This window comes from Oncorhynchus keta, chromosome 2 (assembly GCF_023373465.1).
Source record: "Oncorhynchus keta strain PuntledgeMale-10-30-2019 chromosome 2, Oket_V2, whole genome shotgun sequence".
NCBI classification, from domain to species: domain Eukaryota; kingdom Metazoa; phylum Chordata; class Actinopteri; order Salmoniformes; family Salmonidae; genus Oncorhynchus; species Oncorhynchus keta.
In genome coordinates, this window is record NC_068422.1 from 24,442,243 (window position 1) to 24,467,002 (window position 24,760).

Genomic DNA, 24,760 nt, shown 5'->3' on the forward strand with positions numbered 1-24,760 from the left:
ATTTGCCTACCTAGTAAACAGCCTAGATCTCTCAAACTCAACTCTGGACCTCAAAGCCAGTTCCACTGCATTTTTACATAGTTCCCCTGTGATCAGGGACTCATTTAGACCTGGGACACCAAGTGTGTGCAATGAATTACCAAGTAGAACAGACAAACCAGTAGGCTCTGGACCTCGTAGAGTAATAGTTGAGTACCTCTGGCTTAGATGTTCTTGTTAGACAGCTTTACAGCTACTCAGTCGGGGATGGGAATATGTAGTGCTCTGACCTGCAGATTATATAATATGGTTAAGCGTTGTGCTTTGGATTGTAATGTGGTACGGCATTACAAACCTTTCACACTCCCACACTGACAGAATCATTGTGTGTCTGAGATTGTCTCTGGGTGACCATGTTAGATGGAAGGGAATCGTGTCATGAAGGCTTAAAACTATACAGCGCATTTGAAATATATCTATAATCTAATTGTTATACAGTGCCTTGCGAAAGTATTCGGCCCCCTTGAACTTTGCGACCTTTTGCCACATTTCAGGCTTCAAACATAAAGATATAAAACTGTATTTTGTGAAGAATCAACAAGTGGGACACAATCATGAAGTGGAACGACATTTATTGGATATTTCAAACTTTTTTAACAAATCAAAAACTGAAAAATTGGGCGTGCAAGGAACTGTATATAACAATTCAATCAGATTTACATAGTTATTCAGACCCTTTACTCAGTACTTTGTTGACGCACCTTTGGCAGCGATTACAGCCTTGACTCTTCTTGGGTATGACGCTACAAGCTTGGCACACCTGTATTTGGGGAGTTTCTCCCATTCTTTGCAGATCCTCTCAAGCTCTGTCAGGTTGGATGGGGATGGTTGCTGCACAGCTATTTTCAGGTTTCTCCAGAGATGTTCAATCGGGTTTAAGTCCGGGATCTGACTGGGCCACTCAAGGACACTTGTCCCGAAGCCACTCCTGCATTGTATTGGCTGTGTGCTTAGGGTCGTTGTCCTGTTGGAAGGTGAACCTTCGCCCCAGTCTGAGGTCCTGAGTGCTCCAGAGCACTTTCATCAAGGATCTCTGTACTTTGCTCTGTTCATCTTTCCCTCGATCCTGAATAGTCTCCCAATCCTTGCCGCTGAAAAACATCCCCACAGCATGATGCTGCCACCACCATACTTCACCGTAGGGATGCTGCCAGATTTTCTCCAGATGTGACACTTGGCATTCAGGCCAAAGAGTTCAATCATGGTTTCGTCAGACCAGAGAATCTTGTTTCTCATCGTCAGAGTCCTTTAGGTGCCTCTTGGCAAACTACAAGCGACCTGTAATGTGCCTTTTATTGAGGAGTGGCTTCCTTCTGGCCACTCTACCATAAAGGTCTGATTGGTGGAGTGCTGCAGAGATGGTTGTTGTTCTGGAAGGTTCTCCCATCTCCATGGAGGAGCTCTGTCAGAGTCACCATCAGGTTCTTGGTCACCTCCCTGACCAAGTCCCGTCTCCCCTGATTGCTCAGTTTGGCCAGGCGGCCAGCTCTAGGAAGAGTCTTGGTGGTTCCAAACTTCTTTCATTTAAGAATGGAGGCCACTGTGTTCTTGGTGACCCTTCCCCAGATCTTTGCTTCGACATAATCCTGTCTCGGAGCTCTACGGACAATTCCTTTGACCTCATGGCATGGTTTTTGCTCTGACATGCTCTCTCAACTGTGGGACCTTTATATAGACAGATGTGTGCCTTTCCAAATCATGTCCAACTAATTGAATTTACAATAAGTTGAAGGAGAAACATCTCAAGGATGGTCAATGGAAACAGGATGGACCTGAGCTCAATTTCAAATTTCATAGCAAAGTGTCTGAAAACGTATGTAAATGAGGTATTTATAATTTCTAAAAACCCGTTTTCACTTTGTCGTTATGGGGTATTGTGTGTAGATTGGGGATTTAATTTTTTAAAAAAAATCAATTTTAGAATAAGGCTGTAACATAACAAAAAGTGAAGGGGTGTGAATACAAATGCACTGTCATCAAGTGGAAAGAAAAAGTTAGATTAAACTTTCCTGTCAGAGAGGAAAGTAGAAAGCCTGTATTAGCTTTATAGTATATTTTATAGTATTCGTATTGCCTATATATACAGTTGGATCCATTGATTTTTCAGGAATCTGCCAACATTTATTTCAGCTGCAAAGATCTGATTTTGATTTGAAATCCTCTTGTTTTTGCAGATTACCTGAGAGTTTTCCAGAGCTTCAGAATTTAACATGCCTTTCCATCAATGACATTTCGTTGCAGGCTCTTCCCGAAAACATTGGAAAGTAAGTGCTTCTTTCTGGCATTAAAAAAATAAATCATTTGTTTTATAGTCCTGTCATACAGAAACGTGTTTAATGGGTTGGAATTTAGTTCTCACTTATGCGCTTTTGATGTTCACATGGTCTGTGACTTAACTGGAAACCATTTATCCGGAGGCTGCATTCATTGTAGCTGGGGATTTTAACAAAGCTAATCTGAAAACAAGACTCCCTAAATTTTATCAGCATATCGATTGCGCAACCAGGGGTGGTAAAACCTTGGATCATTGTTACTCTAACTTCCGCGACGCATATAAGGCCCTGCCCCGCCCCCCTTTCGGAAAAGCTGACAACGACTCCATTTTGTTGATCCCTGCCTACAGACAGAAACTTAAACAAGAGGCTCCCACGCTGAGGTCTGTCCAACGCTGGTCCGACCAAGCTGACTCCACACTCCAAGACTGCTTCCATCACGTGGACTGGGACATGTTTCGTATTGCGTCAGATAAAAATATTGACGAATACGCTGATTCGGTGTGCGAGTTCATTAGAACGTGTGTTGAAGATGTCGTTCCCATAGCAACGATAAAAACATTCCCTAACCAGAAACCGTGGATTGATGGCAGCATTCGCGTGAAACTGAAAGCGCGAACCACTGCTTTTAATCAGGGCAAGGTGTCTGGTAACATGACCGAATATAAACAATGCAGCTATTCCCTCCGCAAGGCTATTAAACAAGCTAAGCGTCAGTACAGAGACAAAGTAGAATCTCAATTCAACGGCTCAGACACAAGAGGCATGTGGCAGGGTCTACAGTCAATCACGGACTACAAGAAGAAACCCAGCCCAGTCACGGACCAGGATGTCTTGCTCCCAGGCAGACTAAATTACTTTTTTGCCCGCTTTGAGGACAATACAGTGCCACTGACACAGCCTGCAACGAAAACATGTGGTCTCTCCTTCACTGCAGCCGAGGTGAGTAAGACATTTAAACGTGTTAACCCTCGCAAGGCTGCAGGCCCAGACGGCATCCCCAGCCGCGCCCTCAGAGCATGCGCAGACCAGCTGGCCGGGGTGTTTACGGACATATTCAATCAATCCCTATACCAGTCTGCTGTTCCCACATGCTTCAAGAGGGCCACCATTGTTCCTGTTCCCAAGAAAGCTAAGGTAACTGAGCTAAACGACTACCGCCCCGTAGCACTCACTTCCGTCATCATGAAGTGCTTTGAGAGACTAGTCAAGGACCATATCACCTCCACCCTACCTGACACCCTAGACCCACTCCAATTTGCTTACCGCCCAAATAGGTCCACAGACGACGCAATCTCAACCACACTGCACACTGCCCTAACCCACCTGGACAAGAGGAATACCTATGTGAGAATGCTGTTCATCGACTACAGCTCGGCATTCAACACCATAGTACCCTCCAAGCTCGTCATCAAGCTCGAGACCCTGGGTCTCGACCCCGCCCTGTGCAACTGGGTACTGGACATCCTGACGGGCCGCCCCAGGTGGTGAGGGTAGGCAACAACATCTCCTCCCCGCTGATCCTCAACACGGGGGCCCCACAAGGGTGCGTTCTGAGCCCTCTCCTGTACTCCCTGTTCACCCACGACTGCGTGGCCACGCACGCCTCCAACTCAATCATCAAGTTTGTGGACGACACAACAGTGGTAGGCTTGATTACCAACAACGACGAGACGGCCTACAGGGAGGAGGTGAGGGCCCTCGGAGTGTGGTGTCAGGAAAATAACCTCACACTCAACGTCAACAAAACTAAGGAGATGATTGTGGACTTCAGGAAACAGCAGAGGGAACACCCCCCTATCCACATCGATGGAACAGTAGTGGAGAGGGTAGCAAGTTTTAAGTTCCTCGGCATACACATCACAGACAAACTGAATTGGTCCACTCACACAGACAGCGTCGTGAAGAAGGCGCAGCAGCGCCTCTTCAACCTCAGGAGGCTGAAGAAATTTGGCTTGTCACCAAAAGCACTCAAACTTCTACAGATGCACAATCGAGAGCATCCTGGCGGGCATTATCACCGCCTGGTATGGCAACTGCTCCGCCCTCAACCGTAAGGCTCTCCAGAGGGTAGTGAGGTCTGCACAACGCATCACCGGGGGCAAACTACCTGCCCTCCAGGACACCTACACCACCCGATGTTACAGGAAGGCCATAAAGATCATCAAGGACATCAACCACCCGAGCCACTGCCTGTTCACCCCGCTATCATCCAGAAGGCGAGGTCAGTACAGGTGCATCAAAGCTGGGACCGAGAGACTGAAAAACAGCTTCTATCTCAAGGCCATCAGACTGTTAAACAGCCACCACTAACATTGAGTGGCTGCTGCCAACACACTGTCATTGACACTGACCCAACTCCAGCCACTTTAATAATGGGAATTGATGGGAAATGATGTAAATATATCACTAGCCACTTTAAACAATGCTACCTTATATAATGTTACTTACCCTACATTATTCATCTCATATGCATACGTATATACTGTACTCTATATCATCGACTGCATCCTTATGTAACACATGTATCACTAGCCACTTTAACTATGCCACTTTGTTTACTTTGTCTACATACTCATCTCATATGTATATACTGTACTCGATACCATCTACTGTATGCTGCCCTGTACAATCACTCATTCATATATCCTTATGTACATATTCTTTATCCCCTTACACTGTGTATAAGACAGTAGTTTTGGAATTGTTAGTTAGATTACTTGTTGGTTATCACTGCATTGTCGGAACTAGAAGCACAAGCATTTCGCTACACTCGCATTAACATCTGCTAACCATGTGTATGTGACAAATAAAATTTGATTTGATTTAACATAAAAAGAATGAGTAAAAAATTGTATGCTACTGTCGGTCATATTTCTTAGTCACAGGTGGTTATGAAACTGCTTCCTGTTTTTAAGTTCTGAACAATGTCATGACATTGACACTGTGACTACAAATTGTCTGTAACTGACATTTTTGGAAGTTGCTGGCACTCACACCCTCCTTCAATGGATGTGGTTTGGAGCTGTGTGTGTTTCCATGACGATCTATTTTAATAAATACTGCTATGTTACTGTGTAATATCTTTTGGTAGTTTCATGATGATCTAGGGTATAATTTCATGGTGTTATTTGATTTATGGCATAATAACTTACAAGGGTAGTTGTATCAGTAAGTTCTGCTTCTTTCCTGTCCCCCTCTATCCCCAGCGACCCTGAAATTTCCTCTGTAATTTCCTCCAGCCTGCCAAGTTTGTTTACATTTCACTTGCAAAAGAATGCCAGCCCTCTCTCCCTTCAAATAACTGAATAATATATCATGCCGTTATCATGCAGTAGACTGTATGTCGACTACAGTCTACAGACAGCAGCTACAGTCATAATCTCTCTTTAGGCTCCTACTAGGATTTATCATCATCAGATGAGGCACTAATATTATACGACGCCTCCAACACTCACCGGCCGTATATCGTTCTATACTCGTTGACAGGCCCCTTTTGTGTTATGCACAACGCAGCAACAGATTTTGAAGGAACACTTGAAAAAATTGAACTAGTGTAAAACTAAATAGGCCTCTGTTTTGACTTGACATGTTTCTGTAAATTAGGGATTACTGTATGTAGCATAACCTTACATGGTTAATGTAAATATGGTGTTTTGCAGAATGATTCAGCTGTCTTTCTCTCTGTGATATGTAGGTCTAAATTATAGACTGAGTAATGTTACTTATTGTGCTCGATTAAAGTCATATTAAAGCTGTGTTGATCTGAGTTACCATGGTGACCTAGTAAGAGCTCTGTGACAGTTGGTGAAGATGTGAGAAGACAGACCTACTCGTGCATAAATGCACAGTATTAGGCCAGATATTGATTGTTCATCCATTCACTCACTCGCTCGTCTAGCTGTGGACGGCTGAAATGCTGTCACCCAAATGGTGTAGGCTTAATGGATTTGTAGGGGAAAAAAATATTTTCTACACCTCTGTTAATCACTCGTTAATCTCTCGTGGACAGACGCACGTAACATAAATGGTATCGTAGTGTCTGTCAACAGACTGTGGGATGCGACTAAGGAGGAACTTTGTTGTGTGCAGTTTTTTCATCACTGATCATTTGAACAAATCACAGTTTTGCATCTTTCAAAATTTCAAAGGGGATGGGACATTTGACCCATATACTTGCCTGTAACTTCAGAGGGGAGGGTGGAGCTACCCCTTGACTTTTTCCACGTTACAGCCTTATTCTAAAATTGATTCAACTGTTCTTTCCCCTCATCAATCTACAGACAATACCCCATAATTACAAAGCAAAAACAGTTTTCTTGAAATTACAGGCAAAAAAAAAGAAAAAAATGAAATTACATTTACATACAGTACCAGTCAAAAGGTTGGAGACACCCACTCATTCAAGGGTTTATTTCTATTTTTACTATTTTCTACATTATAGAATAATAGTGAAGACATCAAAACTATGAAATAACACATTTTGAATCATGTAGTTACCAAAAACATGTCAGACAAATCAAAATATGTTTTATATATTTGAGATTCTTCAAAGTAGCCACTCTTTGCCTTGATGACCGCTTTGTACACGCTTGGCATTCTCTCAACAAGCTTCATGAGGTAGTCACCTAGAATGCATTCAAATTAACAGGTGTGCCTTGTTAAAAGTGAATTTGTGGAATTTCTTTCCTTTAATGCGTTGGAGCCAATCTGTTGTGTTGTGTTGTGACAAGGCAAGGTATACAGAAGATATACCTATTTGGTAAAATACCAAGTCCATATTATGCCAAGAACAGCTCAAATAAGCAAAGAGAAATGACAGTCCATCATTACTTTAAGACATGAATGTCAGTCAATCCAGAAAATGTCAAGATCTTTGAAAGTTTCTTCAAGTGCAGTCCCAAAAACCATCAAGCACTCATGAGGACTGCACACGAAAGGAAGAACCAGAGTTACACCTGCTGCGGAGGTTAAGTTAATTCGAGTTAACTGCACCTCATATTGCAGCCCAAATAAATGCTTCACAGAGTTCAAGTAACAGAGGAGACTGCTTGAATCAGGCCTTCATGGTTTAATTGCTGCAAATAAACCACGACTAAAGGACATCAATAAGAAAAAGAGACTTGCTTGGGCCAAGAAACACAAGCAATGGACATTAGACCGGTGGAAATCTGTCCTTTGGTCTGATGAGGCCAAATGTGAGATTTTTGGTTCCAACCTCCGTGTCTTTGTGAGACGCAGAGTAGGTGAATGGATGATCTCCGCGTTTGTGGTTGCCACCGTGAAGCAAGGAGGAGGGAGGTGTGGGGGGCTTTGCTTGTGACACTCAGTGATTTATTTAGAATTCAAGGCACAGTTAACCAGCATGGCTACCACAGCATTCTGCAGTGATATGCCATCCCATCTGGTTTGAGCTTAGTGGGCCTGTCATTTGTTTTTCAACAGGACAATGGCCCAACACCTCCAGGCTGTGTAAGGGTTATTTGACCAAGAAGGAGAGTGATGGAGTGCTGCATCAGATGACATGGCTTCCACAATCACCCGACCTCAACCCAATTAAGATGGTTTGGGATGAGTTGGACAGCAGAGTCAAGGAAAAGCAGCCAACAAGTGTCCAGCATATGTGGGAACTCCTTCAAGACTGTTGGAAAAGCCTTCCAGGTGATGCTGGTTGAGAGAATACCAAGAGTGTGCAAAGCTGTCATTAAGGCAAATGCTGACTACTTTGAAGAATCTCAAATATATAAGATATATTTTGATTTGTTCAACACTTTTTTGGTTACTACATGATTCCATATGTGTTATTTCATAGTTTTGATATCTTCACTATTATTATACAATTTAGAAAATAGTAAACACATTAATAAAAAACCTTGAATGAGTAGGTGTGTCCAAACTTTTGACTTGTACTGTGTACATGTTTACTTTTTGCCATTTGATTCGCAATAACCCATGATTGATTTTAGGCTTTAATTTTCCAGTCCACAAGATTTTTTATATTTCTCTGCTCCTTGTTTAACTAATGCAGTTAGGCCTATATTTCACCACTGATGTCCAAGCCATATCTTCTGAGACTGGAAGCAAATATTTGCCTAGTTAAATAAAGGTTAAATAAAATAAAAAATATGTACCTTGGCAAGAAATGTCTAGATTGTGCATAATAATTTATTCTCATCAGAGCTTCATAGCTCCGCTGCTGCGATTACTAATTACATCTATTTTCCTTTCTTTTGGCAACAAAGACATTACCTCCAAGCCATTTTGTGCTCCTAAAAGCCTCAATTCTTGGAATTCATCAACTCTGTCCTAGATGGCTTCAATCAGTCATCCTCATGAAAAGGATTACTGTATTTTCTGTTGTTTGTGATCATTTGGGGACAATAACAAACACCAAATGGCCCTCCCTCTTTTGCCTCTCTCCACAGCCTCTCCAACTTGGTATCACTGGAACTCAGAGAGAATCTGCTGACATATTTACCAGAGTAAGTACTTACCCTGGATAGATACTGCATGTTTCAGGGCAACAAAATTAATTGGAGGCAGAAGACAAATAGGCTTGCTTTATTAGTCCATGTGAGATGGAAATTCTTATTTCACTCTGCTCCCAACCCCCCAGACATCAGTGTTCCAGAAAGTGTAAGAAGTCTGTGTGGCTACATTACAAGCATGTAACAAATTTGGTAGACCACAGATGAAGCCTTATGTATTTCACATGACGTGTGTGTGTGTGTAGACTTTAGAGATGATATAGAATGCAGTGTACCCTCTAAAGAGTTGTTGGTCTATATTCAGCCAATGCGCGACTATTATGTTGGCACAACAACAGTCTCCCTACGTGGCCAATACATTTTCACTCGCACATGGTTCAAATTAAACAGCAGTGAAACAGACTGAAAATGAGAAGCAGATACAATATAAATCCGTCACTGTATGATGATTATTTAATTTTTTTCAAAGCCTATATGTCATCTTTCAAAACAACTATATAACCCCTCTTGTGCATTCCATAGGTCACTATCACTACTTCACAGACTTGAAGAACTTGACCTAGGGAACAATGAACTTTACAATTTGGTGAGTTTCTGACTTTACGAATCTCGGTAAAATGTTGATTTCTTGGAATAGCATTCACACAGAAGAAAACAATTTGCATAGCTACGCATGTGTAGAATGGGCAGCCCTCAAATCTCACTCAACACTTTTCTTGTTATGTGAAACATAATTGGGTGTACTGATAGAAATTCCTCCCTCTTATCATCCTGAAGGGGTAGTGTGACAGGGACGTTGAGTTTTTAAGTTATAGTCTGTTACATCATAATGTCAGGTTTGATGTTTATAAAAAGGTAACTGAGACGGAGGCACACTCCCTGAGAGAGTGACTGAAACCAGACAAGGCTAGGGAATGACAGTTTACACAGGGTTGAAATTATTCCAGTCTTGTTTACATTTGCCTCAGTCGTGTATAATTGTCTCTATTTCTCTCACACTTTTTTTCTCGGTCTCTGTCTCTCTCTCGCTCCCTTTTCTCTGTGTATTTCTCTCTCTCTCTGTGTCTGTCTCTCTCTTTTGCCTCCATTCCTTCCTCCCACACAGCCAGAAACAATAGGATGTCTTGTCAGCTTAAAGGACTTGTGGCTGGATGGAAACCAGTTGGCTGAAATACCTGCAGTAAGATTTTTCTGAGATATTTAGACTAATAATTGTCATTTTTTTAAGTGCCTTGATATTATGGGTCTCCCGAGTGGCGCAGCGGTCTAAGGCACTGTATCTCAGTGCAAGCGGTGTCACTACAGTCCCTGGTTCGAATCCAGGCTTTATCACATCCGGCTATGATTGGGAGTCCCATAGGAGTGCAGCAATTGGCCCAGCGTCATCCGGGTGTGCAACCGCTGTGTCAGATTTAAAAAAAGCTTTACGGAAAAAGCAAACCATGCAATAATCTGAGAACGGCGCTCAGAAAAAAAATACAATTCTCCGCCATGTTGGAGTCAGAAATCAGAAATAACATTATAAATATTCCCTTACCTTTGATGATCTTCATCAGAATGCACTCCCAGGAATCCTAGATCCACAATACATTTTTAATTTGTTCGATAATGTCCATTATTTATGTCCAAGTAGCTACTTTTGTTAGGGCGTTTTGTACACAAATCCAAATGCTCGTGCAGGTCCAGCCGAACGTCGGACGAAAAGTTTAAAAAATTATATTACAGGTTGTAGAAACATTTCAGACTAAGTATAGAATCAATCTTTAGGATGTTTTTATCATAAATCTTCAATAACGTTCCAACCAGAGAATTCCATTGTCTGTAGAAAAGCCATGGAACGCAGTTGGATCTCATGTGAAATGTGCATGACCAGGACCTGGCTCTCTGCCAGACCACTGACTCAAAGAGCTCCCATCCGGCCCCACATCACAGTAGAAGCCTCATTCAAGTTTCTAAAGATGGTTGACATCTAGTGGAACCTCTAGGAAGTGCAACTTGAACCATATCCCACTGTGTATTCGATAGGGCTGAGTTCAAAAACTACAATCCTCAGATTTCCCACTTCCTGTTTGGATTTTTTCTCAGGTTTTTGCCTGCCATATGAGTTCTGTTATACTGTTATACTCACAGTTTTAGAAACTTCAGAGTGTTTTCTATCCAAATGTACTAATAATATGCATATATTAGCATCTGGGACTGAGGAGCAGGCCGTTTACTCTGGGCACCTTTCATCCAAGCTACTCAATACTGCCCCTGCAGCCATAAGAAGTTAACTGACTTGCCTAGTTAAATAAAGGTAAAATAAATATAAAATTACAGTTGAACTTGTATAATATGGTTTGATTCCCCAAAAAGTGAAAGGCTAACACCTATTTTTTTAGGCTAAATTAATATTGTGACTTCTGTTGATATAATGCAATCACGAGATGCACCATTATCGTTAGTCACTAACACAGACTGTATTTACAATTGAAGTGTGTTCAACCCGTAGGAGATGGGCAGCATGAAAAGTCTCCTGTGTCTAGATGTATCAGAGAACAAGCTGGAGCACCTTCCAGAGGAGATGGGTGGCCTGGTCTCCCTTACTGACCTGCTGGTGTCCCAGAACCTCATCAATGCTCTGCCAGAGGGCATAGGTCAGCACGCTGCTGCACTGTACACGACAATAGTGTGTGTGTGTGTGTGTGTTTGTGATTTTACTATCCTTGTGGGGATCAGAAGTCAGAAATTCGGACAAGTGGGGACATTTTGCTGGTCCCCACAAGGAAAAAGGCTTGGTTAAGGGGTTGGGGTTGAAGTTCGGGTTAGGTCAAGGTTGGGGAAAATATAATTTTGAATGGGAATCAATTGTTTTGGTCCCCACATGGTTAGTAAAATAAACGTGTGTGTGCATATGTGTGCACTCATGCGTTTGTATGCATGCGTGTTTGTGTACATGTTTGTTATTGGTCACTTGTTTCACCATGTCATGCATTGGACCATGCTGAAACTGATTAGGTCAAAGATGGGATCAACATCAATGTAAACGGAGCATAAACCGGAAGTTAATCTGAACAGATTAAACCATGTTTAGTACTTTTACCAAAAGAGATTGTGAATCACATAATAAGATAGTCCACATTTGGTAACTGAACTGATTTAATAACACAGGTGATGTACCCCTTAAGGCACAATATAACTTTGGATGAATGGAAAATGAAATGTGACAGTCATTAAATCCATATAAAATGATTTGATGTTTTATTGATCTGTCGTTTCATTAGCCATAGGCTCTAGTGTTGGTTGCAAATCAACTAACTTGTTTTACGAATTATATTGATTGCCATGCTATCCTCACTACTCTCATATGTCTATTTTTTTTTTTTTGCTCTGCAGGAAAACTAAGGCGACTGTCGATATTGAAAGCAGACCAGAATCGGCTTGCCCAGCTACCAGAGAGCATTGGCAACTGTGAGAGTCTCACTGAACTGGTGCTCACTGAGAATCGGCTACAGGTGAGTTTGTGGTTGCGCTATACTTGCTCATATATACATATCAAACCTGCCCTCATAATAATAAGTAAGACCCAATTACTTTTCTTTTATGTAATTGAGATCACAAGACACATGGCTGACTTTTTCAGCCCACGACAAACACTTTAATTTGATATAACTCAACTCTAATGGCTGCCCTCTTTGGTCCTTTGAAAGACCTTGTGACTTAGTGTAGCATAACAAATTGTATTTTTACTTCTGAAGGGATGTATTCTCTTATTATTGTGTAACCTTTGACCTCCATTATGCCCTTAATCTTCACTTCCTAATAGGCTAAAAACATCTAAGTGTGCGCCAGGAACTTATCCTCTTTACCACTAGCCAATCAGATATGTTTATGTCATCCTCACAGTGGGACTGTGCAGGTAATCCCCATGCTCAGGCCACTAGCCGGTCTACTGTCACTGCTACACCTATTACTGTATGTGGAAACTGTAGATGTTTAATGTATTATTTGTTAATTGTTGTTTCTCTCTTTAGAGTTTGCCAAGAAGTATTGGTAAACTAAAGAGACTTTCCAACTTCAACTGTGATAGGAACCGACTAGCGTCATTGCCAAAAGAGGTATGCTATAGTCTTTCAACATGTAATCATTTGAAGCAAATGTGAAACTTGTTGATGAATGGTTGGTCCTTCATGCTTCACAGGAAACCACAGTCCATAGTCTAGTGCAGGTATTCCCAACCTGGGGTACGGGTATGCGCAATGCCATCGGAGGTACGCCAATACAAATGTGGTTCACATACAAAATAACTTTTTTAATATTTTAAATTTTAAAAATAAAATTATCTTCACATTTTCAAACAGTCCATATATATATTTTCCCACGAGGCTGTACATTTGGGTGAGTTTTTCTCTCTCGCCTGAGTAGCCTCGTTTCACTGCCTAAAATTAAACCATCTAGTGTTCAGCGAAATAACAACAATGTCAAATAGAGGTAGCCTTGTCAAATAATTAACACCCAATCACACCAACCGTTACTCTCTCGCGGGAATTCCACTAATGGTCCGTGTGTAGCCAAATGTAGCTGCTGCTTGAAAACTGATAAATGGTTAAAAACAAGTAAGGTCCATACCAGCAGTACTACAGCTGCACCTGTTGACGACACGCGTTGTTCTGCTGCCCCCATCACATCCAATGCTAGCATCAGTAATTCTACATTTGTTGTTAGCCCAGCTAGCATGGACACTGACAGGTGTGAATCTGATGCAGCCGAAGAGCTACTGCCCCCTTACCCGGGAAAGCACCGAACAACAGACAAGGAGGACGTTGGACCATCAAATAGGCGCAAATAGGATGAGAACTACATTGATTTGGGGTTCACTTAGATTGGGAGTAGTGCCATTCCTCAGCCACAGTGTGTTATGTGAAAAGTACTATCTCACAACTCGATGAAACCTTAACTCATTTAGAAACAAAAAAATGTCAATTAGAAAAATAAGCCACAGAAGTTTTTTGTGCGAGAATTAAGACGACTTTCAAGTAGTCAGACGTATATAAAAGCAACAGATACCATTAATAAGAAGGGGCTAGAAGTGTCTTACATGGTGAGCTGCTGAGTGGCAAGGACAGGCAAGCCCCATACTGATGTGGAGGACTTCATTATTCCTGCTGCCCCGGATATGGCTGAGACAATGCTGGGGGAAAAGGCAAAAAAACTATACAGACAATACTTTCATCAAACAACACTGTTTCACGACACATCAGTGACATGACAGGAGATGTTTTGAAACAATTATTGCTTCGCATACAAGCCAGTGAATTGTATGCGTTACAGCTGGTTACAGATGTGGCGGCCAGGCCCAGCTCCTGGTATATGTCCGTTATGTTTATGGGGGGTCAATTATGGAAGACATCCTCTTCTGGAAACCAGGACAACAGGAGAGGATATTTTTAAAGTATTGGACAGCTTTGTGACATCAAATGGACTTTGGTGGTCAAGATGTGTTGGTATCTGTACTGATGGCGCAAAAGCCATGCCAGGGAGACATAGGGGAGTGGTAACGCGCGTGCAAGCAGTTGCTCCCGACGCCACTTGGGTACACTGCAGCATCCACTGAGAGGCTCTTGCTGCCAAGGAAATGCCTGACAGCTTGAAAGACATTTTGAACACTACAGTGGATAACTTTGTTAACTTTGTTAAAGCAAGGCCCCTGAACTCTCGTGTATTTTCTGCACTATGCATGATATGGGCAGCGACCATGTAACGCTTTCACAACATACAGAAGTGCGTTGGTTATCAAGGGGGAAAGTATTGACAAATTTATTTTATTGAGAGACGAGTTTAAAGTTCTTTACTCACCACAAGTTTCACTTGTCTGACCGCTTGCATGATGATGAGATTCTCACATGACTGGCCGATCTGGCTGATGTTTTTTCTCACCTGAATGATCTGAATCTAGGATTACAGGGACTCTCCACAATTATATTCAATGTGCGGGACAACATTGAGGCTATGATTAAGAAGTTGGAGCTCTTCTCTCTCTGCATTAACAAGGACAACACACAGGTCTTTCCATCACTGTATGATTTGGTGTGCAAATGAACTCAAGCTTACGGACAATGTCAAATGTGATTTAGCGAAACACCTGAGTGAGTTGGGTGAGCAATTACGCAGGTACTTTCCAGAAACGGATGACACAAACAACTGGATTCGTTATCCCTTTCATGTCCTGCCTCCAGTCCACTTACCGATATCTGAACAAGAGAGCCTCATAAAAATTGCAACAATCAGGTCTGTGAAAAGTTGAATTTAATCAGAAGCCACTGGCAGATTTCTGGATTGGGCTGCGCTCAGAGTATCTTTCCTTGGCAAATCGCGCTATTCAGACACTGATGCCCTTTGCATCCACGCACCTATGTGAGACTGGATTCTTGACCCTCACTAGCATGAACACTAATTACAGACACAGACTGTGTGTGGAAAATGATTTAAGACTGAGACTCTCCAATACAACCCAACATTGCAGAGTTATGTGCATCCTTTCAAGCACACCCTTCTCATTAACCTAGGATGAGTTATTCACATTTTTCGATGAACAATTAAGGTTTTATATGTAAGATTGTTAAATAAAGAGCAAAATTATTGATTATTATTTGTGCCCTGGTCCTATAAGAGCTTTTTGTCACTTCCCACGAGCCAGGTTGTGACAAACTCATTATTATGTTTAATAAATATAACGTATAGTTAGGGTGTGTGTGGGGCAGGCTTACAATGATGGCAAAAAACAACATTTGAGAGTGCACTGACCCTGGTGCTAGAGGGGGTACGCAGCTGGAGGTTGAATGTTTGAAGGGGTGTGGGACTATAAAACGTTTGGGAACCACTGGTCAAGTGTATTTGTGCCAAGCTTTTATTATCTTAGCTATATTTTTTATGTTGTCAGGACATTAGGCTGCGTCCTTCTTTCTGGGATACAAGCACTTTTCCTTCTTTTTTTTGTTTTATGGCTCAAAGTTTTCTTCCATCTCCCGTTGTGATCTTACCGTATTGATCACGTTTTGTGATGCAGCAGTGAAGTAGTTCCACTGGACATTGTGATTTACAACCCGGTTCTTGTATTATCTGAATGAGTGCGGACTGGATCCAAAGCAATGTCTTCCCTTGCTGCGGTGAGCCACTTCTTCTGTGGGTGCTCTAGAATCAATGTGTGAGTGAAGTTGCTTATTTTTATGTAATGCTATGTTAACCATTTTATCCCAATACTGTAAGCAAAATGCTTGTGCATGCTAGGTCTGAACATGCTCAGAAAAAGCTAACATAAACCTTGACTGCATCTCATTTTGCCTCATGATTTACCCTGCTGCTCGGACAAATGAATGTAAAATCATAGAAGCCTCAGTCCCTGAGTCAGTGGAATCTGGTTAGTGCATCCCCCAGTGATCACTGTATGATTTGCATGCAGAGCTTTGCTGGACTAAACCTGACCCCCTCTGATTTTAATGGGTATTGTAAAAAGGCTAATCCTTACACCTGCTAACCAGCAAATCTGGTCTCTGTGAGCTGAATCCCATTCAGTGGAAGCTTATGCCACAGTGGTACTATGCAGGCAAAGGTCGATTTGTCATATCGACCTGACCTGGAGCACTCTCACAGGCACAAAATCCATCTCCCACTGTGACTGTCTTCACCCTAGACATGGCTGTGTGACTCTTCATTGTGTGTGTGACTTTACTGTCTGTCTGTACTTTGGCATGATTTCAACTCTCCGGCTTCAGCTCTCCGGCTGTTGGCATGCTCTCTTTTGTTTCCAGGGGATTCAAGCACAGACAAACAAGCGCACACACACTGACTGCAGTTCTCTGGTGTATTCAGCACTTTTTTATTGTCCCAGAATGCCTGCTTCGTGTGTGTGCGTGTGAGAGATACGGTTGTTCATTCTAGCCTCTTGTCTATTAAAGCGAAGGCAAGCTCCCTCTGGTTAAAGTTTAATCTGAAAGAGCCCTTTAGTAGTTATACAATGTCTCAGTGTGAGTCCACAGAACTTTGCACAGATAATGTCATTGTTTTATTATCTCTAACCATTAACATTTCTAACAGTAACAATAGTACTAGACAACTACTTGTTTACAGGTGTCGGGATGTAGCTATGTTCTTTTTAATTAATAGTCATGACTGATAATTGGCTACAAGTTTCAAAACCTGATCTTGTTGTGATTTTAAATCCACACATTCAAGGTAAGATATCTGCTGGACCTTGTCTTATTTCCATTTTAATTGAACAGTTGCATATTAATTTAGTAATGACCCCACCCCCCCCCCCAAATAAAAAGGTCTGCAATTTGTTCATATTTCCAATGCACAATTCTAATGAATTTCATAGACAAACAACGTACCCGGTATTGACGTTGTTTAAGCGTGGGCCCATGCATGTAGTACTTTGTTAATTCTACTTCTGAGGTAATGGCTAGCCTTTGAGTAGAACCTGTGTGTTGCCTACTAACTGTAACTCCTGCTGATATTTGGACTTCTCTTCGAGGCACCTCTTTAAATCAATCTTTAGTACTCCAGTGAGAGCATCAGCTTAGCCAGATCCTTTTAACATGATGAGACTCCATTACTGTATTTGGTCCCTGTTCAGGTCTCTCTGGCCGCTGGCTGATAGTAGATTACAGTCTGACTACAGCACTTTAGCTGGCCCATCCGGTCCCTACTTCAACACACTACTAATTGCAGCTAATTTTAGCTCCTACTTTGCCAAACTCCATAGCCCAATTCCATCAAGATGCCCAATTCTGTGGCAAAGCACCCAAATGCTCTTAATGGTTTACCTATCTATGCCCATTATGCCAAATAGATTTTAGCATTTTTTTAATAGATTTTAGCATTTTTTTAATACATTTTTATAAACAAATTAATTTTCTGTGATTTAGAAAATGCTAAGGTATAAAGGTAAATACTTAATTTTTATTATATTTTTTACATGAACTGTTCTTACCAAAGCCTACTGCTCAAGATGTTTGTGTGCCTCAAAGAACACCTTCTCTGTTCGTATATGGAATTTTGTGGGTGTGTGATGATAAATTAAAACAGTGTCTTTTAGAGTTTTAAATTGTCTTATTTGTATGCCTTTCTTCCCTAATCCAGATTGGAGGCTGCAGTAGCCTGAATGTCTTCTGTGTTCGAGGGAACAGGCTGACAAGAATTCCTTCTGAGATCTCTCAGGCCACAGAACTGCATGTGTTTGATGTGTCTGGAAATAGGTAGGCTACATAGAAATTAAATTCAATGTATATTTATTAGTCTATGAACGTATTCACATTACATCATATACACAACTGGTCAAAGTTTTAGAACACCTACTCATTCAAGGTTTTTTCTTTATATTTTTTTTAACTATTTTCTACATCGTAGAATAATAGTGAAGACCTCAAACTTATGATATAACACATGGAATCAAATAGTAGCCAAAAAAGTGTTAAACAAATCAAAATATTTATTTTATTTTAGATTCTTCAAATAGCCACCCTGTGCCTTGATGACAGCTTTGCATACATACAATTGGTATTCTCTCAACCAGCTTCACCTGGAATGCTTTTCCAACAGTTTTTGTTGGAAAATATTTCCCACATATGCTGAGCACTGCTTTTCTTTCACTCCAACTCATCCCAAACCATCTCAATTGGGTTGAGGTTGGGTGATTATGGAGGCCAGGTTATCTGATGCAGCATCATCACTCTCCTACTTGGTAAAATAGCCCTTACACAGCCTGGAGGTGTTGGGTCATTGTCCTGTTTAAAAACTAATGATAACTAGTCCAACTAAGCCCAAATCAGATGGGATGGCGTATCGCTGCAGAATGCTGTTGTAGCCATGCTGGTTAAGTGTACCTTGAATTCTAAATAAATTACAAGCAGTGTCACCAGCGAAGCACCCCCACCATAACACCACCTCCTTCATGCTTCATGGTGGCAAATACACATGCAGAGATTATCGATTCACCCACACCATGGCTCACAAAGACACGTCGGTTGGAACCAAAAATATCCAATTTGTACTCTAGACCAAAGGACAGATTTCCACCGGTCTACTGTCCATTGCTCATGTTTCTTGGCCCAAGAAAGTCTCGTCTTCTTATTGGTGTCCTTTAGTAGTGCTTTCTTAGCAGCATTTTGACTATGAAGGCCTGATTCACACAGTCTTCTCTGAACAGTTGATGTTGATGTCTGTTACTTGAACTCTGTGTTAGAATGTTGCCGGAAGATTGCTGCCATTTTACGGACTCCTAACCAATCGTGCTATTGTGTGTTTTTATTTTCACATTATTTGTAACTGTGACAAATACAATTTGATTTGAAGCATTTTTTGGGCTGCAATTTCTGTGGTTGGTAATAGAGGTCGACCGATTATGATTTTTCAACGCGATACCCATTATTGGAGGACTAAAAAAAGCCGATACCGATTAATCAGACGTTTTTTTGTGTTTTTGTTGTTGTAATAATGACAATTACAACAATACTGAATGAACACTTATTTTAACTTAATATAATACATCACTAAAATCAATTTAGCCTCAAATATATATATAAATATATATAGCCTCAATTTCTCTCTCTACCATTTGTATTTCATTAACCTTTTACTATTGGATGTTCTTATAGGCACTTTAGTATTGCCAGTGTAACAGTATAGCTTCCATCCCTCTCCTCGCTCCTACCTGGGCTCGAACCAGGTAGGAGCGAGGGGAACAACCACTCCAAGTCTCAGAGCGAGTGACATTTGAAATGCTATTAGCGCGCACCCCGCTAACTAAGCTAGCCATTTCACATTGGTTACACCAGCCTAATCTCGGGAGTTGATAGGCTTGAAGTCTTAAACAGCGCAATGCTTGACGCACAATGAAGAGCTGCTGGCAAAACGCAAGAAAGGTTTGTTTGAATGAATGCTTTTGAGCCTACTGCTGCCTACCACCGCTCAGTCAGACTGCTCTATGAAATCATAGACTTAGTTATAACATAATAACACACAGAAATACGAGCCTTAGGTCATTAATATGGTCGAATCCGTAGACTATCATCTCGAAAACAAGACGTTTATTCTTTCAGTGAAATACGGAACCGTTCCGTATTTTATCCAATGGGTGGGATCCATTAGTCTAAATATTCCTGTTACATTGCACAACCTTCAATGGTATGTCATAATTACTTAAAATTCTGGCAAATTAGGCGGCCCAAACTGTTGCATATACACTGACTCGCCGTGCAATGTTCTTATAGGCACTTTAGTATTGCCAGTGTAACAGTATAGCTTCCATCCCTCTCCTCGCTCCTACCTGGGCTCGAACCAGGTAGGAGCGAGGGGAACAACCACTCCAAGTCTCAGAGCGAGTGACATTTGAAATGCTATTAGCGCGCACCCCGCTAACTAAGCTAGCCATTTCACATTGGTTACACCAGCCTAATCTCGGGAGTTGATAGGCTTGAAGTCTTAAACAGCGCAATGCTTGACGCACAATGAAGAGCTGCTGGCAAAACGCAAGAAAGGTTTGTTTGAATGAATGCTTTTGAGCCTACTGCTGCCTACCACCGCTCAGTCAGACTGCTCTATGAAATTATAGACTTAGTTATAACATAATAACACACAGAAATACGAGCCTTAGGTCATTAATATGGTCGAATCCGTAGACTATCATCTCGAAAACAAGACGTTTATTCTTTCAGTGAAATACGGAACCGTTCCGTATTTTATCCAATGGGTGGGATCCATTAGTCTAAATATTCCTGTTACATTGCACAACCTTCAATGGTATGTCATAATTACTTAAAATTCTGGCAAATTAGGCGGCCCAAACTGTTGCATATACACTGACTCGCCGTGCAATGAACACAAGAGAAGCGACACAATTTCACCTGGTTAATATTGCCTGCTAACCTGGATTTCTTTTAGCTAAATATGCAGGTTTAAAAATATGTACTTCAGTGTATTGATTTTAAGAAAGGCATTGATGTTCATGGTTAGGTACACATTGGAGCAACGATACGCACCACATCGATTAAATGCAACGCAGGACACGCTAGATAAACTAGTAATATCATTAACCATTGTGTAGTTAACTAGTGATTATGATTGATTGTTTTTTAGAAGATAAGTTTAATGCTAGTTAGCAACTTATCTTGGCTTACTGCGTTTGCGTAACAGGCAGTCTCCTCGTGGAGTGCAATGAGAGGCAGGTGGTTAGAGCGTTGGACAAGTTAACGGAAAGGTTGCAAGATTGAATCCCTGAGCTGACAAGGTGAAAATGTGTTGTTCTGCCCCTGAACGAGGCAGTTAACCCACCGTTCCCAGGCCGTCATTGAAAATAAGAATGTGTTCTTAACTGACTTGCCTAGTTAAACAAATATTAAATAAAAAAACTAATTGGCCAAATCGGTGTCCAAAAATACAGATTTCCGATTGTTATGAAAACTTGAAATCAGCCTTAATTAATCGGCCATTTGATCAATCGGTTGACCTCTAGTTGGTAACTTTATTGATCTTTTCCTCTGCAGCTGGGTCTTCCATTCCTGTGGCGGTCCTCATTAGAGCCAGTTTCATGATAGCACTTGATGGTTTTTGTGACTGACCTTCATGTCTTAAAGTAATGATGGACTGTCGTTTCTCTTTGGGGTGGCAGCGTAGCCTAGTGGTTAGAGCGATGGACTAGTAACCGGAAGGTTGCGAGTTCAAACCCCCGAGCTGACAAGGTACAAATCTGTCGTTCTGCCCCTGAACAGGCAGTTAACCCACTGTTCCCAGGCCGTCATTGAAAATAAGAATGTGTTCTTAACTGACTTGCCTTAAATAAAGGTAAAATTAACCAATTATTTTTTTTTTTTTTTTTTTTTTTTTTTTTTTTTTTGAGCTGCTCTTGCCAAAATATGGACTTGGTCTTTTACCAAATAGGGCAATCTTCTGTATATCCCCCTACCTTGTCACAACTCAACTGATTGACTCAAATGAACTTTTATTTAACATTTATTTCACTAGGCAAGTCAGTTAAGAACAAATTATTTTTTACAATGACGGCCTATCAGTGCCTTTTAACAAGGCACACCTGTTAATTGAAATGCATTCCAGGTGACTATCTCATGAAGCTGGTTGAGAGAATGCCAAGTTGACAGCTTTGCACACACAAGTCCTAGGGTTGCTATTTGGAGAATAGCCACTTTTTTTGGTTACTACATGATTCCATATATGTTATTTCATAGTTTTGATGTCTTTACTATTATTCTACGATGTAGAAAATAGTAAAAATAGAAATAAACTTTTGACCTGTAGTGTATATTATTATACTCCAGACCCAGTAATGCTTTTAGATGTAGCAAAGTAAGTCATAATATTTGACACCAATGTAGACTCTGAGCTGTCCACAAATCAATAAGGGTCACTAAATATTCTCCGCAGTCTTTCAATAACACATTATCATCTCTCTCCAGACTACTCCACCTACCCATATCTCTGACCATGCTGCGACTCAAGGCCCTGTGGCTGTCAGAGAACCAGTCTCAGCCTCTACTCACCTTCCAGAATGACATGGATCCAGAGTCGGGGGAAAAAGTGCTCACCTGTGTTCTCCTGCCCCAGCAGCCTTTAGAACCTGACAGTAAAGGTAAGGTCTTGTCATGTACTACCAACTCTGTGGTCTTGTGGATAGAGTATCCGCCCTGATATTGGGAGTTCGATACCCGGCCGAGTAATTTTAATTTAACCTTTTTATTTAACTAGACAAGTCCGTTAAGAACAAATTCTTATTTTGCAATGACGGCCTACCCCGGCCAAACCCTCCCCTAACCCGGACGACGCTGGGACAGTTGTACTCCGCCCTATGGGACTCCCGCTCACGGCGGGTTGGGATACAGCCTGGGATCGAACCAGGTTTTGCAGTGACGCCCCTAGCACTGAGATTCAGACCGCTCCGCCACTCGGGAGCCTAAAGACTGTAAAAATGTGACCTGATGTGTCTCTGCTTGGCACTCTGCATTAAAGGGAAGATTTGTTTTATCCTTCCAATATGACATATCACTTTACATTTGTATTTCGGGAGAAATGTATATTTGATATAATTTGTATTTATTTATTTCACCTTTATTTAAGGTAGGCTAGTTGAGAACAAGTTCTCATTTGCAACTGCGACCTGGCCAAGATAAAGCAAAGCAGTTTGACACGTACAACAACACAGCGTTACACATGGAATGAACAAAACATGCAGTCTATAATAGAGTAGAAAAAACATAAAACAAAGTCTATATACAGTGAGTGCAAATAAGGTTAAATAAGGGAGTTAAGGCAATAAATAGGCCATGGTGGTGAAGTAATTACAATATGGCAATTAAACACTGGAATGGTAGATGTGCAAAAGATGGATGTGCAAGTAGAGATACTGTGGTGCAAAAGGAGCAAAATAAATAAATACAGTATGGGAATGAGGTAGATAGATGGGCTGTATACAGATGGGCTATGAACAGGTGCAGTGATCTGTGAGATACTCTGACAGATGGTTCTTAAAGTTAGTGAGGGAGATGTGAATCTCCAGCTTCAGTGATTTTAGCAATTTGTTACAGTCAGTGGCAGCAGAGTACTGGAAGGAAAGGTGACCAAAGGAGGAATTGGCTTTGGTAGTGACCAGTGAGATATACCTGCTGGAGCGTGTGCTACAAGTGGGTGCTGCTATGGTGACCAGCGAGCTGAGATAGGGTGGGGCTTTACCTAGCAGAGACTTGTAGATAACCTGTAGCCAGTGGGTTTGGCGACGAGTATGAAGCGAGGGCCAGCCAACGAGAGCGTACAGGTTGCAGTGGTGGGTAGTATATGGGGCTTTGGTGACAAAACGGTTGCACTGTGATAGACTACATCCAGTTTGCTGAGTAGAGTGTTGGAGGCTATTTTATAGATGACATTGCCGAAGTCAAGGATCGGTAGGATGGTCAGTTTTACGAGGGTATGTTTGGCATCATGAGTGAAGGAAGCTTTGTTGCGAAATAGGAAGCCAATTCTAGATTTAATTTTTGATTGGAGATGCTTAATGTGAGTTTGGAAGGAGAGTTTAGTCTAATGTAAAGAGGAGCACTAGACGAGCAGGAGTGAAGCCACTGTCCACATAAGACGGTAAAGACCCACATATCGAGTCCTCGTTGTTTTTGCAAAGATAAATTGGCACTCTGAATAAAGCCAATTTATCATTTGACCATATCCTGGGATTTTTTTAATTTTTATTTGTCAGCTAAAAAAAGTTGCACTTATACTGTGCGCAGGCTTTTAGCATAGCCCCTTTTACACTTCTGCTTGCTTACCCCTACTAGCTAACCACTAGCAGCCTTGAAAAGCATCACTTATTAGCAGTTCAGTTTCTTTACATAGTAGACATTGAACGTATATAACCAAACTGGCAAAAACTCTGTTGTTGGCCGATGGTAGCTATAGCTAGCCACCTGCTAGCCTGAAGGCTAACATTGCTAATGTTGCTAGCAGCAGTAACAGTAAATCCAGGTATACTGGTTAACACACATTCGCTACCATGATATCCTGCAAGTTATATCTTGCCTAGCTAAATAAAGGTAAAAAAAAAAATATTAACTCAGCCCCAGCAAGTAGTTCAGAAAAAATAAAGACATACCCTATATATCCAATAGTACCCCTTCAAACCACACCCGTTGCTGACAGGTGTATAAAATTGACAAGTGTATAAAAACATTGGCAGTCGAATGGCCTTACTGAAGAGCTCAGTGACTTTCAACGTGGCACCGTCATAGGATGCCACCTTTCCAACAAGTCAGTTTTTCCACATTTCTGCCCTGCTGGAGCTGCCCCGGACAACTGTTAGTCAAGTTATTTTCAAGTGGAAACATCTAGGAGCAACGAAAGCTCAGCCGCGAAGTGGTAGGCCACACAAGCTCACAGAACGGGACCGCCGAGTGCTGAAGCTCGTAGCACATAAAAATCGTCTGTCCT

General features: G+C 41.5%; 1 protein-coding gene across 2 annotated transcripts in view; it reads left to right on the top strand.

Annotated features, from left to right (window-relative positions):
* Positions 1 to 24,760, top strand: part of LOC118398365 (leucine-rich repeat-containing protein 1-like) — an 85,705-nt gene that overhangs the window by 51,321 nt on the left and 9,624 nt on the right. For both annotated transcript variants that reach the window (XM_035793642.1, XM_035793651.1), the window contains exons 4-12: positions 2,214 to 2,303; positions 8,738 to 8,794; positions 9,323 to 9,386; positions 9,906 to 9,980; positions 11,292 to 11,436; positions 12,176 to 12,294; positions 12,814 to 12,897; positions 17,921 to 18,036; positions 22,249 to 22,421. In XM_035793642.1, coding sequence (XP_035649535.1) covers positions 2,214 to 2,303; positions 8,738 to 8,794; positions 9,323 to 9,386; positions 9,906 to 9,980; positions 11,292 to 11,436; positions 12,176 to 12,294; positions 12,814 to 12,897; positions 17,921 to 18,036; positions 22,249 to 22,421 — 923 coding nt within the window. The remainder of the gene's footprint in view (positions 1 to 2,213; positions 2,304 to 8,737; positions 8,795 to 9,322; positions 9,387 to 9,905; positions 9,981 to 11,291; positions 11,437 to 12,175; positions 12,295 to 12,813; positions 12,898 to 17,920; positions 18,037 to 22,248; positions 22,422 to 24,760) is intronic.